Source organism: Colletes latitarsis, chromosome 9, assembly GCF_051014445.1.
Source record: "Colletes latitarsis isolate SP2378_abdomen chromosome 9, iyColLati1, whole genome shotgun sequence".
Classification (NCBI taxonomy): Eukaryota; Metazoa; Arthropoda; class Insecta; order Hymenoptera; family Colletidae; genus Colletes; species Colletes latitarsis.
This window is the reverse complement of record NC_135142.1, coordinates 26040190-26058372: the sequence shown is the minus strand read 5'-3', so window position 1 is coordinate 26058372 and position 18183 is coordinate 26040190. Positions and strand designations below refer to the sequence as shown.

At 31.4% G+C, this 18183-nt stretch overlaps 3 protein-coding genes across 7 annotated transcripts; 1 reads left to right on the top strand and 2 right to left on the bottom strand.

Annotated features, from left to right (window-relative positions):
- Window positions 1-980: 980 nt before the first annotated feature.
- Window positions 981-4909, bottom strand: LOC143345358 (maternal embryonic leucine zipper kinase). The gene is made up of 14 exons (XM_076772403.1): window positions 4837-4909; window positions 4510-4678; window positions 4293-4443; window positions 4087-4196; window positions 3867-4020; window positions 3688-3794; window positions 3459-3626; window positions 3193-3387; window positions 3004-3121; window positions 2848-2925; window positions 2239-2311; window positions 1976-2126; window positions 1790-1893; window positions 981-1724 (listed from the first exon to the last, which is right to left on the bottom strand). Exons 2-14 carry the CDS (start codon window positions 4651-4653, stop codon window positions 1454-1456), a joined length of 1824 nt encoding a protein of 607 aa, XP_076628518.1. The 5' UTR covers window positions 4654-4678; window positions 4837-4909; the 3' UTR covers window positions 981-1453.
- Window positions 4910-4977: 68 nt separating this feature from the next.
- LOC143345359 (mitochondrial transcription rescue factor 1) lies at window positions 4978-7063 on the top strand. 5 transcript variants are annotated; one of them, XM_076772405.1, is made up of 6 exons: window positions 4978-5240; window positions 5672-5855; window positions 5942-6081; window positions 6457-6529; window positions 6601-6797; window positions 6926-7063. In XM_076772405.1, exons 1-5 carry the CDS (start codon window positions 5209-5211, stop codon window positions 6787-6789), a joined length of 618 nt encoding a protein of 205 aa, XP_076628520.1. In that variant the 5' UTR covers window positions 4978-5208; the 3' UTR covers window positions 6790-6797; window positions 6926-7063. The 5 variants fall into 5 exon arrangements, with proteins under 5 accessions (XP_076628520.1, XP_076628519.1, XP_076628523.1 ...); XM_076772404.1 differs by lacking the exon at window positions 6926-7063 and having other exon boundaries at window positions 4979-5240; window positions 6601-6889; XM_076772408.1 differs by lacking the exon at window positions 6926-7063 and having other exon boundaries at window positions 4982-5240; window positions 5643-5855; window positions 6601-6889.
- Rod (kinetochore component rough deal) lies at window positions 7005-16966 on the bottom strand. Its single transcript, XM_076772402.1, has 33 exons — window positions 16542-16966; window positions 15949-16190; window positions 15756-15860; window positions 15566-15689; window positions 15359-15510; window positions 15079-15278; window positions 14510-14982; window positions 14242-14430; window positions 13657-14078; window positions 13409-13577; window positions 13256-13351; window positions 12984-13175; window positions 12782-12912; window positions 12604-12709; window positions 12293-12533; window positions 12077-12218; window positions 11842-11993; window positions 11475-11714; window positions 11350-11396; window positions 10791-11086; window positions 10500-10657; window positions 10213-10416; window positions 10029-10144; window positions 9840-9949; window positions 9629-9750; window positions 9284-9553; window positions 9102-9193; window positions 8345-8703; window positions 8081-8266; window positions 7751-7982; window positions 7379-7681; window positions 7229-7312; window positions 7005-7122 (listed from the first exon to the last, which is right to left on the bottom strand). Exons 1-33 carry the CDS (start codon window positions 16677-16679, stop codon window positions 7078-7080), a joined length of 6138 nt encoding a protein of 2045 aa, XP_076628517.1. The 5' UTR covers window positions 16680-16966; the 3' UTR covers window positions 7005-7077.
- Window positions 16967-18183: the final 1217 nt, after the last annotated feature.

The window sequence follows — 18183 nt, the reverse complement described above, 5'->3', positions numbered from 1 at the left end:
TCAACTTCCGTCTGACGCATGAAAAATTTATCTTATAGTCGGATTAAATTAATGATCGTGCAGTAGTTCGATTAAACAAGGAATTAAATATTCTTTTACAGACTATTTACCATATAGTACACTTGTAACTTCTGCAAGCCTGCAGACTTCTGTGAGTCTCGTGTCGGACGTAGCCAAGTCCAAAATCCATCGTTACGAATACGTGTGCATTAAACACAGTATAAAGCAAATCATCTTCTTCCTCGATCTCTTTTCTTATTCTTATTCGTTCATATTTCATATAAAATCATTAAAAACAATTCATATAAAATTATAGTATGTTCATTTAGAAATGGACAATTCTTATTAGCATTTGTTATCGCGACAAGTTTCCGCAAAGCGCGTACGCTCGGCGAAATCTTAATGTCTTTATTTCCAGCTTTACGTCTTTTAGCAGAACGGTTGGATTTTTAACGGATCTCGCTTTGTTTCGATCGCTGGTCGAGAAAAAGGACCATCATGATCGAACCCTGCTGGAATAGGCTTACCAAGGATACCTACGAGCAAAGGCCGACGATTATTGAGCGGGCAGAGATAAAAGGTCGGTTTGGCTCCCATAAAGCAAACTGCACGCGGCTCCACTTTATGCTGATCGATTTGTGGTGATTTTATAACTTCGCCTGTCCATAGTTGTTCTCGTAAAGACGCCACGGTTCAAACGGGCCGCGATATTTTATATCCGCGGTGTAAACGCAAAACGGACCTTTACATACTCCCGACAGAAACAGTACGATACTCTTTCTAGCTTTCTTTCGAGAATTTTCTTCCTACCGTAATTGCAGATTGCATTGCACCGAACGGCTTTCAACGTCGACTAGTAACGACGCTTCTTACATGCTAATAAGAATTTTTCCTTACCAAATCAACACTCTATCATTTTATTTCGGCAAATATATGTACTTTACTTTCTTTTTATTGTCTTATCGCATCTATAAACATAATACATTGTACGCACTTAAAACATAGAAAATAGTTATATCCTATTACCATAAGAATACATATTGGGACTTGACATGTAGAAAACGATATAATTTATTTTTAATTCTCTTATACTGTATAGATAATATTACACGATTGACAATTATACTCCTCATCTGAATTGCGAGTTTACTTCGAGTCCTCCAAGGCCGGAGAAATATTTTATGCTAGGCTTTACCTTACTATAATACGTCTGTTACGAGAAATCTATATTCATAGAAAGGAACCCTGATGCAGATACTTTACCGAGTATAAAGCTGCCGTAAACGATACCTGATGGGGTTTTGCATTCAAAAGTTAAAAAATATTCTTCACGCCTGCATTACTTTTACCAGCTATTTAATAGAGATCAGAACACAGTAGTCTTTTAGACTTTATATATAGTATATATATATATATATATATATACGGTTCGCGTAAAAATAGTAGAATAACTTTAAATGGGGCACTTCGACTCTGTCGAGCCCTCTGATTCGCCAGAGAGATTCTCGGCTGCCAAAGCAAGAACTTCTTCGCAAACCCGCTTATAAACCCATGCATTACCTTTTAACCTCTTTCTTCGAATACCAACTAGCAATTTGTTGTTCGTGACACCTTCTAGCAAACAAACTTCTAACTCGAAAGAGCAAGCATTCCTGGTCGAAAACGGTCGCATCGTATCCATCTCGTCTTCTATACAATCTTCCGTTTCTCCTTGAAGGATAAATCTACGCAAACAATTTTAATCGTAAAAATACTGTTCAATCGTTTATCAAATCTTTTCGAACATTACCCTTTTTGATGGCACATGATTCCTTTGCGACGCAGCGCACGACGCAATTGCGAGAGAACGTATCTAGGGTCATCGCTAGACGTTGATGACACGTTACAAAGGCCCTGCGACAAAAATAATATCGATATAAGATATTTAAAATAAAGACACTTCAATTCGATTAAAAAAATTTAACTAGATACAAACCTTCCCAGAAAGTATATTAGGTTGATCAGGATCGATATTCTCGTTCTTTGCGCGTCTCTTGGGTGTAAGGACGCAACGCACGCGATTCAATCCACGTTCCAAACCCATTATTACTTTTCTTGCACTCCCTGGTGTAGACGACGGTGTTCCTCTAAAAATCATTCTTTCCTTTGACCCTTTCTAACTCAGACCTAACCTTATCTCGACCGAACGCGTCATCGAAGGTTAATATATTTCTTATCATTATAATCGTAAAAACTTACTTTGAATCGGATACCGGAGTATTGGTGGGAGTAGAAACGATTCTATCTTTTTCCACGGTCCTTTTTACAGGGACTGTAAATAATTATCTCTATTACCTATTATATAAGTTCCAATAAAGTTAGTATCGTATAAAAAGCATAAAGTGTTAAAAGGAACTGTAAAAAAAAAAACAAGGCAAGGAATAGTAAAAAGGTATTATACCTCTTAGAAAGGAGTTGGGATAAAGAATTCTTACAGGCAACTATTTCTAGTTCCAAATTGTGTTTGTGCGCAAGTCGTTGCTCTTCTCTTACTAATTATCTGCTTTTCACACAACTACTGCAATTAATGGCACTTGGAAACTTTCATTAAAGTTTCTAATTAGGTGGCTACCATCGCCTAATTAGAAATGAACTTTAGAAAATATATTATAAAACTAAGTACCATGTCTGTAATGGAACACAAATACAACTAACAACTTGTTCCATGACAAGGGACAGTTACTATAAATTAAGTTTTATCTAGTATATCGTATTAAAAAAGAAAAAAATGAAACGATCTAATTCAATTTTTTGATAGAAATTATTAAGAGAATAGCATAAAAATAATTAAAGTATTGTATAAAATACCAGGAGAACATATGTCGTCTGCTTCTTTACTTCGAAGTCGTTTTCTTCCAGGTACATGTGGTTCCATAAAATTGTTGGCTATACAATAGTAAACCAGAAAATAACATTTATACAGTGTTTTTATCCATAATGCGTAGAAAAATGGTAATAGTTTACCCGTTTCAGGCGTTTTTGGCAAAACATCATAGGTGGCCTCTAATACTGGCGATTTTCTAGGTTTGTTTCTTGGAGAGTAATCAAGTTTAGTTATAAGATTATTCACCCCTCCTTCGCACTGTAAACAATAAGATATAAAATAACTTTGAGTAATTTCTTAAGATACGCATAATTGACAATATACTCTACCCCTGTTTTAAAATGAGTCTTTGCAGAGGATGATATTCGAAGCGAAAGTCCACGAAGTTTTCTATCTAAAAGTAAAAGATACGTGGAAGTCTTGTAATCGGTTCTATCACTTTTTACAAGTTTCTTCCATATATCTGAAGCTTGTTCGCCACATATCGCGGACATAGTACTTAACACGTCTTCGTCTTGTTCAAACTGGAAACGCATCATTTTTATTAAAACGTATGGCATACTAATAACGATTTTAAAGTTTGCTTTTCATTTACATTGGTCTTATGAACAAACGAAACAGGATTGAGGAATCCTGCTGTAATCCATGGATGATTACACAATTCTTGTATAGTAATTCGTTTTTTTGGATCTATTTGTAACATTGCTCTTATCAATCTTCTACTGCTACTCGACAACCAACTTGGTTCGTCGTATTTGCCACTCTAAAATCATAATACTATTTATCAATTTCCCAGTGAAACTGAATAAAAGCAAATGACTTACAAGTATTTTTCTATACAAATTCTCTATACTGTTATCATCGAATGGAAGGAAACCACAAAGTAACGCATATAGAAGTACTCCCATACTCCAAATATCTACTTCAGAACCTATATAACAAATGTAACGAATTTATTCTAGGAGTAAGGATAACAGCTGAATTTTAAGAGCATATTGCATACCTAAGTATTTTTTCCCTAATATGAGTTCTGGTGCAGCATACGTTGGAGAACCGCACGATGTTTGTAAATGTGATTCTATTCCATTCTTTGGTTTTGCGCATAGACCAAAATCTATCAGTTTTAAATTCTCTTCCCTGTCTAGCAGAACGTTCTCCTAGGTATAAAACAATATTGCTTGCCATGTCCACAAATATTCAAACGCAAAAGAAACGTAACTTACTGGTTTCAAGTCACGATGAGCATATCCTAAACTATGTAAATATGCTACAGCAGAGACAATTTGACGAAAGAACTTTCGTGATTCTGTTTCAGAGAGTCTATTTTTTTCAACTACAAGTAAAAACAGATACAATCTTACAACAATTTTCTTTTAAAATGGTAAAAGAAAATACTACTGATCGAATTATAATATATGTATAATATTACCTATATGATCGAATAATTCTCCACCCGAACAATACTCCATCACCATAAAATAATGGGTCTCTGTTTCTATCACTTGATACAATCTACAGATGTGTTGATGTAATAAAGTTTTCAATGCTTCAACTTCTAGTTTTACTCTAGGTAAGTCGTCCTGTAAATTAGAAAACGTATTTCACTGATATTGTACGCATTTATTCAATTTTAAAAGGCCACTTACGCCCAGTGCCGTTTTGTCCATTATTTTAATAGCAACCTTCTCGCCGGTCGCGATGTGCGTAGCAAGCTTTACTTTTGCAAAACCTCCGCTTCCGATAGTCTTTTCCAAATCGTACAAACCTTTTAACGCAGCATATCGCACCATCGTAACAAATTTATGACAGTATTAACTATAAATGTAAATCACGCGCTGTCAATCATACCACTTTTAAACTCACGATTCCTAACGTAAACAATTTTCGAATGCCAATCGAAAATTTCGATTATCGAAATGGAGCGTCATAGATTATTAGCCTGTTGTCGGCACTACTAATATAAAAGTACCAACCAGTGTCATCAGATGGCAGATCGGTGGCGGTTGTGTCATGCCTCTCGCCACAGGCGGCAGCACCATTCGATTTTTAGTGATACTTTGCTGTTGTCCTTATTTCATACGTGAGTTGGCAACCGCGACACTACGTGCTTTTCGCTGGTCTGTACCGCAGTGTGGTTAGATTTGACGTAATTGAGTGCATCGACGTTGACATTAAAAACGACGAACTTCCTTAACGTCTAACGAAGTAGTGGGAAAAGTTGACATATCTTACTGCACGAGCCATATGTTACGCGGGTCAGCACTTCACGCAACTGCAGGAAATCGATAAAGAACGTGAATGGGAGCCTTTCCTTCTTGGCCTTGAACAGCTGGCGTCCTCCGTCAATGGCATACAATTTCGAATCTCGACAGCCCAGGTATTGTTACGTTTCGAGCTATATAGACAATGTAAGCAAAGTCTATTGAAAAATTTTTTTTCCATTATGGACTTTGCTTATATTGCGTCCATCCAATGGATTCCCATTGACGTTCTTTATCGATTTCCCAAAGTGGCGCGATACCGAGCTCTTTTCCACCACTCCGTTAAACGCTAAGAAAGTTCGACGTTACTAGTATCTGTTATGAACTTCATAATTGCAGATTAAGATCTCCTTTTTAAACATCTTGGAATATTTGTAATAACTTGATTTATTGTAACAGTTTTCAAGTGACTACCGATGCACTTTCGTAAAGTGTGCGTAAAAACTGCGTCACATCTCAAAACATAACATCAATATTCCACTAGCCTAAAATAGTGTCTTTTTAAAGAATAATTTTAGGAGACGTAAGACTATACGATGTCATCTAGAATAATTTATAATTTTATGCGGAGGACAATATGTGAAAATAAACGAATATCTCATATATTAAAAGACTCATCGAAATTTTATTCTCAACGTTATAATTTGTTTGTAAATTATTCGTATTTGGAACGAAATCTTAACCTCGTAATATTTAAAAGATTTAAAAGCAAAAAACAAACTTCGGAACATGTAATTAAGACAATATTATTTGATTCTAATGTTTTATACAAAAAAAAGTAAGTATATTTACATGTTTGTGGATGGACATTTTTTAGGTAGATGATAATGAAGATGAAGACGAATTGCCAGAAATAGATGATTACTTACAAACGAAAAATTCAAAAATAGTTAGAGCTACAGTAACTTCCCTCCGTTTAGATGCTATCGCTAAAGTAGGATTTGGACTATCTCGCACGTATGTTAATATTGTTTGTTTCTTAAAATCGTGTTAGTTAAGTGTATAGGTGAATTCAACTGTTTGATACAAAAAATGTTGAGAGTTAAGGTTTTAATTCATTAAGTATTATATAGAAAATTATAAACATATTTGTGCAATTTATAATTTCAAATTGCAGTAATTCACATTTTTAGTATTACAACAGTATTAAACTAATTTTCAATTGATATGTTCAGCATTATGATACCAGTATTGATTGTATGTATTATACTTAATATCACAATGCTGAATAACAGCTACCTATAATTTAAACATAAAATAAATATCTTTACAATATTACTTCTTATGTACAAAATTAATGCAAATATTGATTCTAAGTTTTATTTGATATAGTAAGATAGAAGAAGCATTTTATAATAGCAATATTCGAGTCAATGGAGAAAAATATTTAAAAAAAAGTGCATTGGTAAGAACATTTTTATAAATAAAAAAATTATATGCTAAAATAGAAGGATTCACTGTAATTTAACTGCATAGGTAAAAGTTGAAGATGAAATTGATTTAGTCATTGGCAGAAGTTCTAATAGTTCTAATTTCTTGATCGTACATCGTTGTGTTATATTATTATTCAAAGCAACTTCAGATGGTATTATCGTGAAATTGCTTAGAAATAAATCTTTATTAATTGAGGATTATGCTGATCCATGGAATGGTGTGCCTAATTAATGCTGCAAGTAACTATTAGATGTAAAATAGTTATGTAATATGTATATCCAATTTATGATATACTTTTTTATGATATAAAATATATAAATATACCACTTTACCACATAGTTTAATAATTTATTCTGATTTTTTTTAGGGAATTATAATTTTTAAATAATTCGTAAATAATTGAATGCAAAGGTTATGAAATATTTTATATAAGTATTTATTAAACAGTTACGTAAAAAAATATAAATGTATTATATTTAATGCATGTTATCTATACAGAATAATGTTATCCATGCTTTACTAAGCGTGTGTCTTTGACAACGTATTTTGTATAATTTTAGTGCACTAAAAAGAGAATGATGATAAGCGTTCAGTTTAAAATTTTCTTTCATAAAAAATTTAGGTTATAAATGTTACAATTAAAAAAAAAATTGGTAATACATGTACTTACATAAGATACACAAAGTACTCCATTCAATGATAAGTTATTTAAATCTTCCAATACTTTCGTAACATTGAATGTATTTTTTATTTCCTACAAAAAAAATTATTTTAATAAAGTTTGTATTATTTTCTATAAAGTTACGCATAACGTATTTACCTCTAAAACATGTTTTTCATCATCATTATACAAAAAAGGTAAAAGAGCAGCAGCTAAATGTGGTTGTATAGATTGAAAACAATATTTTATAATTTCATTAAAACATAAAACATGTACAACAGGACACGAATACAAAAGCTGTAATGCTTCTATACAACTATCAATTTGTTCCAAGGTTGGATGAACATTCATTTTTCTAAAAGGTTCAGAAATTATTACTTGCCACCCTGATATATAACCATTACAATTTACAATGGCACTTATACTTCGTGTTTGTAGTAAGATCTTTTTTAGTTCATTAACCTAAAAGATAATAGTTTTAGTTGATGTTATTATTTGTGTACATTTAAAAAATTTGATTTAAGTATGTACCATTAATAATTTAGCCAATTGTGTTAAATTTTTATCCCATAATGCATAGTCGTATATTTCAAAATCTATGCAGATTTGTGCAATAACAACAAGTGCCTGGGTTGAGTAATTTTGTGTTTTCCATAAAATCTGTACCAGTTCATGTTTAGAACATGTTTCAAATGCATTTATACTATAACCTATTCCCAATGATTCCAATCTACCTATATACTTTAGAGATTTCATATAATTTCTGGAATACAATTAATGAATAAAGTTGTCGATATAACATTGGAAAAGTTACAAACACATAATAATTAAGAGTTAGTATGTACATTAAACATGCAATACCTGATTGTTCGAATATCACGTTTAGTTAAATCTTCTAATTTAGCTATATCAAGTATAGACTGTAACACGTGAAGAGCTCTGTAACGTGTTTCAGGATTATAATCTTCATTACTATCATCAAAAACTATGTTTATAAGAAAGTTAGCTGACAATTCAAGATTTCCATGTTCTAGAATATAACGCGCCCTAAAGATACATTAGATATGGTTAAACACTTTACAGTATATCAATTACAAAAATGATATATCAATTATATTAGTCTACCTTAATAAGTTATCATTAGAAGTTGTATTTGGCTCAGAATTTATCATTGAAAATGCATCCGTAATACTATGATTATATTTCCCATATTTATTTTCTGGTTGCAGCCACTCTTGTAATAATTCCACCCATAGTTTTACCATATTGATAGAAAACAACTGACTGAGAGAACTAACTGCCGAATTTATATCAGGTCTATGATCAATTACATATTTATACCTTTGTGGTATACTTTCATCTGTGTACAATTCACGAACTAGCTTATGTGGATTTCCAATTAATGATAGATAGTTCGCCTTTCCTAAGCCATGTGTACGTAAAATATGTTCCGACGTAAAACATAAATACTTGAATTTTATTTTCTAAAATGAAACACTTGAATAAATTAAATCGCTACACATGTAGGTCGTAACTCCCTCCTAAGTATACATATAAAACATTGATACACAAAAATTCTTGCATCAGTTGTTTGTATCTTTCTGTAGAAAGCTATGTGAAGGAACCTCCAGACCAATGCGAATATATTCGCAGCAGTATTATATGTGTGGTGGCTTATGCATTTACTAAGATCAATGCGACAAAACGCAGCGAAATTTTTCGTATATTACGATTAATTTTCTGTATACTACTTATACAGAGTGTTTCTGTAAAAATTGAGGTCATCTTTATTTTCTTTAAATCAATTGTCACGAAATATTCGGTGTCCCTGCGAATAATTCGCATTGGTCTACGAACTTCCCAGTTTCTAGAATTACCTTACCTCTAGCATTCCCTCTTCAAATGTAGTAGATTTCTGAACTGATACTTGAGCATATTTATAACATTCTTCGACTGCTGCCACTTGGTCAGCACCTGGCGAAAATAAAAATTATTTCAAATTTTTTATATTACTTATTAATCCAAGTATAATAATGCATTCGCAATCAAAATTACGCGCGATACCTGGGGGAGTATGATTCACAACGTAATATAATGCTGCTGTGCCATAGTATAATGCTTTTGGATCATTCATTCGGTCTATGCATTTCTTTATATCGTTTAATAAACTACTATTTCTTGAACAAAGGCTCCATTTATCTGTTTTATGTTTATTTCCCCAAATATTATTTACTTCTCCTTTAATAGCCAATGTACATATAATATGTGGTTGTAATTTAAGAACAGGAGCAATATTTAACCATTTTTCGTAACTTTTTAAATTTAATTCTGGAGCTGAAAATTAACTTAATATTTAATTAAACTATCTAGACAGAAATAATCAATATTATACCATAAAAAAAGTCTTACTTATAAGTGTCCATAATTCAATTTTAGGCAAAAAAGGTAATCGCCATTCTGCTATAGGTGGTAGACATGTATATCCTGGATTAAGATGCATCCACTCGTCGCGTTCTATTTGTGTAGGTTGACTAGAAAAGTCATATAAAATAATATAATATCAGTAACCAAAAATCGATCCGATACAGAACAAATTGATACATGCCAAAAATGTTCTTACCTAATGCGAGTATAATTTTGTAGAAAACGAAAATAATTTCTTTTTTCAATTTTTCGATCTTCTATAAGATCCATAAGGATTATAAATATTTCATAATGATAAAAATTGATCTGAAACAACGAATTCATAGATAGTTTTGAAAATATTAGCTATGTAATATTTCGATAGTTCTGATTATTATATTCATACTTGTGAAAAAACAGTGTTGATACAATTTGTTAAAGCAGTTTTGTCTGAAATTTTAGCAGCTACAATGCTACACTTTTTTTTTAGTTCATTTATTTCGTCTTCATCAATGTGTAATTCTGAAAATACAGTAACAGACGAATATTAAAAATATGTACGAAAACCATAGTCATCAAACCATATTCACCTTTCCTTCCATTAAGATTGCTTATACATAATTTTGGATTCCATGTTTTTACTATTGTTTGTAGATAAAGTAGTAAACAATCTTGCATATCAAAGCCAAAATCACAGCAGAATTGTTGGGATAAAGGCACTGTATCATCATCATTGCAATCCATAATGCGTTGCAATATTTCTCTCTTAGCTGTAGTATCACTTGTTAAAATCTCTATGAATATATTTAGTTATAAATACATGTTTTGGGAATTTAATATAATCAGATCTTAATTTGAGTAATAAATTGGTTTAAACCTTTATATGAAACAGAATATTTTGATAATTTTTGTGCCCAATGGTGTAATGTTTTATTATCTTGATATGTTTGCATGATCTTTTGATTTTTTGTCAAACGAAAATATTCATATCCAAGCACCGATATTCGTAAGTGTCGCGTACAATCAGATTGCAATCTAAAAAAACGTGCCCTCGTAATTAAATTCAGATATATTAGCTACTAACAATTCAGTGAATAATAATATAAATGGTAATTTAGCTATGAAATTACGAATGCATTATTTTTTTCATGATGATTAATTCACTTACAATTTACAAGCAGTAGAAATCCATTTACATGCCATCGACTCGGGTAACATAAACAAACACGACAGACTGAGATGAACATCAAATGTTCGTGTACTTGCTAATTTTTTTAATAGTGTAGTTATAAAATGGTAGTATACTAATTGAGTTTCTGTTACTAAAGTGGGATTCATATCTGGTATAATGCAAATACTAAAATACAATGTCTTAATAATTTGCAGTAAAGAATAATGATTGTGTTCCACTTTTAACGTCTTCATTGTATCGAGCAATTCCTTCAACAATTCTTGTATATTTAGCTATATAAAAGTATAATAATATTATTTATTTCGAAATAATAAATAATATATTTTTGATTTTTTCGAAAATTTTGCTTAGTGTCAATCAGAGATAGCCGAAATTTCATTCGCATTATAAATAAAAAAAATCTACAGTTATATTTACATGCAGTTATATTTAGAATATTCGGTAAAATATCTTATTCGTTTACTATGAAATATTTAATTTTTATTCAACAAAAGCATAAAAAGTTATCCCGCATAGTAATATAAATATAAATTACCTGTTCGAAACTTAGATCAGCTTTATTTATCACTGTACATTCTTCATCTATAGTTTAAACAAAATAAAAAATTATACCCGCAGTTATACTTAATATTGTTGCTACTCTTATTAACTGCAACTTACCTAATTCTGATTTGACCATGTAAAACTTCTGTACAGAAATTACATCTCTAAATACTGGTAGTAACAATTCATCCGCGGCAATAGCTAAATCTTTATATATTGTATATAATTTCCAATTTGCTATTGAAATATTTTCTTGCATTGTATTCGTTTCGTTTGAACTGTGTACAGTACTTTTGTTAAAGCAGTCTTGAAACAAGTTTGCACAGACAAGTAATGACAACATGGATTGTAATTGATCTAAAACATGTTTAAATAATTAATAAAAAGTAATGATTTAATGTAATAAATCATTGTTTGAAACAATTTTAAAGTTGATTACGTTAAACATACTAAAGCTTTTTGAATATGTAAAGTATATACATACCATTTGAACAAATGCATAATGTTGCAGAAATTAAATTCTGAACATTTACTACCATATCTGAATCCATTTTGGCATACTGTAGCATTAATAAACACATTTTATGTATATATTGACATTCCTCTGGCATTAAATGTAACTGTTTTCCCGTGTATCTAAGTAAAAGCAAGTATTTTATAATAAAAACATATTTTCTATTCGTTTAAATTTTGTGCAGACAATATGAAAATTCATTTACCTGCTGAAATGTTTAAATATATCTATATTCTTTGTCCATTCTACTAACAAAGATATAGCATCAAGTCTTTGTAACCGAAGTAAGTCTGCTATTTTAATAACATTTTTGTATAGAGTAGGTACATAATTAATGTTTTTTGTATCTAGTGTAACATTATTATATAAAATTAAAGACGTTGTCAATTTTTGAACTTATAGCATAATAATTTTTTCTTACCGTTGCATACTTTTTCAACGTAATTCCGTAATATTTGCGATTTTTCAGTGTGATATTCTTTGAATGTAATATTAATTTGAAATTCTTTTTTTAAGAGGTACATCGACTTCACTTCGTCTATACTAATAACAGCACTGTTACAGTAATGTGACCTAGTCTTACATTTTGTTGAAATTTCTTTTAATTGTAATTTCACCCAACCCAATATTTCAATATAATGTTCAAGGGATTTGGGTAAAATCTGAATACCAATTATAAGTATATTAATCTCAAATTACAAACTTTTTAAAAGGTAAAATATTTTAAAGTACCTTTAAAGTTAAACTGGCCGTTACATAATTAATGATTTGTATACAACAATATAACAAAATATCTGTTTCCAAAGAATCCAATATATTTATTACTTTTTCTATATTCCTACAAGAAGAACTGCCATAAATTTAAAAAATCGAATCATAAAATAAATTACCATTTATTAAATTATCCTACCCTTTAGACAAGTAATAGATTGTACAAGATGAAAACGCTCTTTTTTTTAATAATGGATCATTTTTAGTTATTTGTTGGATATGAGAAATCATGTTCTCATGATTTTCTTTTATTATACGGGATATCAATTTCTTTAAAAAGAAAAAATAATTAGATTGTAGAATCTAAGATTATTTCATATATGTTATTAATGGTTACTCACATCATTTATACCAATGCGCTCATATCCATATTTCTTTAATATAAGCTTTATTGACATATAATTGTATTCCATTTTTATTTGAAATGCTAAAATATGGTCTAAGTTGCTACTTGTTTCTGCTAAAGTTACTATAGTGGAACTCCATGGAACAAAAGCTTTCTTCAATACCTCTAATGTTTGTTGTAATCTAGTCTGTAGCGCGTAAGGATTTAATTAGAATATACTACATATAAACGTCGCATACGAATTTTTAAATATTTTTATAAATATACCTCTACGTTTTGAATTAAACCAATAATAACAACAACCCTTTTTTCCCATGGAGCTTCTTCACCAGACCACCAATTTTTAGAGTTTTGTATAATTTTCTATGAGAATATAATTACAATCAAAATGTTTGTTGCTTAATCATATAACAAACATACCTGTATGTATGAAGAAAAGACATGATCATTTTGTAATGAATTATTTAGCATGTATTGCCCCAAAAATGTATTTACAAATTCTGGAATTGTATCTATGTATATTTTATTCAATAAGATATGAGACACTTCAATAGGCTCTCGAATATATGAATCCAGAGATATTGTTAATCTAAAATTTTTAATTAATATATGCATTGTTTTAATTAATATACTTAATTTTTCTAAATTATTAAGAAACGTTACAGTACCTATAATTGGCTTTTAATTGTTTGACATCAGACATAGCTTGTATCAAAAGAACAAATTGTTTTAAATCTGAATCTTTACTCAAGTATTCGTAGTGAGCATACAATGGCTGATCATTTTCTTCAATTTTTAATAATCGTATAAACTTATTCGCAAAATCAATTCCATTCTGAGGCCACGTAATACGATGTAATTTTTCAAATGATTTAACTTTTTTACATCCCCAGCGAATAATTTCACCGATTGCGCCAGGAATAGAAGATAATAAAGTCGGTATAAAATACGATAACCATGGCCAAAGAGCAGATAGTGATATTTGTTCAGGAATAAGTGTAAAAATGTTTTGTACAGTTTCTACAGATACATGTTTTATAATGTCTGAAAAATGTCTAGTCCAAATTAGAGTAGCTGCATCAAGCCCACCCTGTGTACATCAAATTTTATCAGTTTAATGATACATATTCTATGACATGTAATATTGTGGAGTTATACCATGTGAAATCGGACACTTTTTAGAATAACATTACAGATTTTGTTGAAATTCAAATATATTGTAGTCTTTACTGTACAGTTTCTCAATACCTTACCAAACATAAATGAGTTTTATATTCTTCCATAAAATTTGCTCGTGAAAATTTTATCCATTCTTTCATAGTATCATCATCATAACATTTAGAATCCTTTTGATATCCCCAAATCATGTGAAATGTTTCTAATTTGTGCAATATGTTATTAATTAAAAATAAATGATCTAAATATTCATCGTTTTTCATTTTCTAAAACCAACCGCGAACAATTTAATATAAAAAATGGAAAAAGTTATAACAAATATGTATTATTATTTCACTCAATTACCGATATATTTTCTATTATTCTTGCACGTGCATATAAATAAATTTTCCTCATTTGCTTATATTCTGGTAGAAGTGCTTTGCTACAGCATTCTACTATGTATTGCACGTTTTTTATTTTATCAAATATATTAAGAAGAGCATCAAATTGAATTGGATCAGATGACTTCTTTGCCCAAGGCCCAAGTTGTGACAAATATAATGCCACTTTTGCACAATAAATTGGTTCTGAGGATAAATTAAATTTGTTTGCAAAAGTTTCAGCTACATCAAATTGTTCTCTCCTCAATAAACGTTGTAATTGACATTCAGGAAGATTTTCTGATACAGTTTTTACTCTAATTGTATCTGTGTATTTCGTATTGTTTTTAAAATCATTAACACCTTCTAAAAATAAAATTACTTCATCGCAAGGATCCATAATTTCAACAAGGTATGTTGTAATAGGTACACTTATTTGAAACTTCTGTTCAAATTCTGTACAAAGAAAAAATCAAATATTAATATAGAAAACGAAAACAATATATATATATATGTATACATATGTATATATATGTACATAGGATTTCACACCTGGAAATGAAATGACACCTAAAGTACGTGTAGTACATTCACCATCATTTGTTGTCAGAACAAGTATTTGACATAAGCTATTATCATTATTTTCAATTATTGCAAAATCTGACACAGGTTTGTTATATACTTTTAAACCAAGTAAAGTTTGAGGACAAACTATATTTAACATGTTATCTGTACGTAAGCATAGCATTGACCTAAAGTTATTAGAAAAAATAATCTATTATCAGCAATTAATGTTACTATAAAATAATGTAGTTCTTATTTAATAACTTACATATGATTTTTAAAAAATTTTACTGTGTTATAATTATATTGCATCATATTAAAATTATTGTATATTTCACTGGGCCACATAAATAACATATTTGTACATATCATAGCCACTGATATTTCTTCATTTATTACACCAATAGTAGCATATATTACCTATTAAAATTTCATATTAAAATATTTAGTTACTTTACTTAAAAATTTTGTTTACCTCATCATAATAAAATCCTTTGAATAACTGTATACACTGAACTTGGTCTATAAGTTCTTTTACTATAATATCAGATCCATGAAAAATATTATCTTCAATAAGTTTAACATTAAATTTTGATACTCTGAAATATAATCACAAATTGTAGTTTGCAATTATATTTAATTACTCAATAATTTGTTATAATCACCTATAAATAGCACCATTTTTTGCAACAAGGTATATATTGATATACTTGTTGCATTCATTTTGTAAAAATATTGTTTCTATAGTATTTGTGTCCTTTGTTATATTTCTGTGTATAAGAATAAATAAATTTTGTATAACTTTTATAATTTTATAAAACACCTGTGTAACATTATAATGTAATATTTTATACTTACTTTGTGAAAATAACTTGCCCTTTAGTTAATAAATGGAGACAATATAAAATTCCATTTGATAGTACAACAAATAGAAAAGAACCATTTTCAGAGATGCAATAACATATTACTAATGAGTCAAAACTGATGTTTAATAATATTTCCTCACAAGTTTCATTCTTAAATATTGTAATTGATTTATCAATTGCTACACAAAGTCTTGAGTATTGCACAGATGCCAAAACATTTGGCTCCTCTATTGCCTTACAAAAATATAGAATTATTATATGTATATTTGATACATATAATACAAATAATAATTATTGATAAATTTGCTGAATATATCTTATAAAACATAAAAACGCATATGTATTTTAAATAAACCTTTTATTTTATAACAAATAGTTTTGTAAATATTTCAAATTCGTTACAATCACATAATACAAACAAATACCGCAATATTTTAAATATATGATACGACGGCGACGTTAAATTAAAAAATACTGAACTAGAGAAAATATATTATATTTAAAATATTGAAATGTAATCGGCAACTGTTAAGTTCAACATAGATGAAATTGTCACGGTCAGAAGTGGAATGAAGAATAACTTACCTTTCCGTCGGATTGTATTATAGCAATTGTAGAAGTTTCATATAATGAACCATTGTTTTCTGCTATTGTTCGTGTACCAAAATTCACAGTTTCTTCTTCTTTATCAAATCCTGATGACACTTTATTCCACAATGCCATATTACACGCAAAACGTTTATGAAAGTTTTAGGCGCCAATGTACTCAATGGCGCCAAAACTGGCCACACTGCTCGGAGATGCCAGAAAGGCACCGAAGGTGCTCTCTCACACTATGTCAGATCACGCGTACGTGAGCTCGTGGAGTTTCGGAAAGTCGACAAAGGCAAAGTGACGTATGCCCTCTTTCTCGATTCTCCGAAGTTACCCGAAGTAATTTCGGACCGTCTCGTGGGAGTCGAGAGAGAAAGGCTCACACTTCTTTTCTCGCTCTTGAACACTAATATCCGACCTCCCGTCAACAGGTCCCCACTGGCCTCTGCTGACCGCTGCTGACCACTCCTGGAATTTCTGACAACGTATAACGATTACTACTGACGTTTGCCAGCCTCCGCTGGCCTTTGCTGACCGCTGTTGACCACTCCTGTTACTTCTGACAACGTATAACGATTACTACTGACGTTTGCCTGCCTCCGCTGGACTCTGCTGACCGCTACTGACCTCCGTTGGCCTCTGCTCGTCTCTGCTGACCGCTGCTGACCACTCCTGATACTTGTGACAACGTATAACGATTACTACTTGCTACTGGCAGCCTCTGCTGACCTCTGCCAGCATCTCCTGGCCTAAGCTGGCCTCTGCGAACATCTTCCGACGTCAGCTGACCATTGTTGACCACTGCTGACCGTTGCAGACAACTTGTGACATGATATAATATAATATAATATGTTTATATGTATTAAAGTTTTGTATAATGTAAATCTGTGGCAATAAATGATATAAATTTAAAGAATTCGATGAGTTTTCATCATTTTTTACCGTTCTTTCCCTCTCCAAATCATTCCCTTAATTATAAGACCTTCACAAACGCTCGATCGACTCTCTGTATCTTTAAAAATTTTCTAAGTTCCCCGGAAAGATTTCAAATCTCCCGCCACCAGAAAATTTCTGCGAATTCCTGGAAATGACGTCATTTCTAAGAATTCCTGGAAATTCTCGGAATCCCTGAAACTTCTCGGAAACCCTGAAACTTCTCGGAATCCCTGAAATTTCTCGGAAGTTTCAGGCAGCGGCAAAAATTCCGGCCTGAATTTTTCGGCAAAAATTTTAAAGAGCCCCCCCCCTGTGAAATCTTTCCCGGGAACTTTGCAATTTTTCTGGATGAACACACGCGCAGCTGCCCGCCCGCCTTCCATCTTTCCTGGCAGCCCGTCAACCGTCAGGTGTCTCGTGCTAGCTGTGGGACTTAGAAATTTTTCCGCCAAGCGTTTGGTTGGCTCCTGCCAGCCGTGGGACTTTGAAATTTTTCCGCCAAGTGTTTGTTGTGTCTCCTGCCAGCCGTGGAACTTAGAAATTTTTCGGGAAGGAACATCCCGAAAATTTGCGGCGACCCCCCCCCCCCCCCCCCCCCCACTGGGTGGGAGACCGCCAGCCAGACCTGGCCGGACTCCCACCCCCCCTCCAGGGGAGGACCATCTCCTGCCGGCTCCGCTGCTGCTGCTAGATGTTG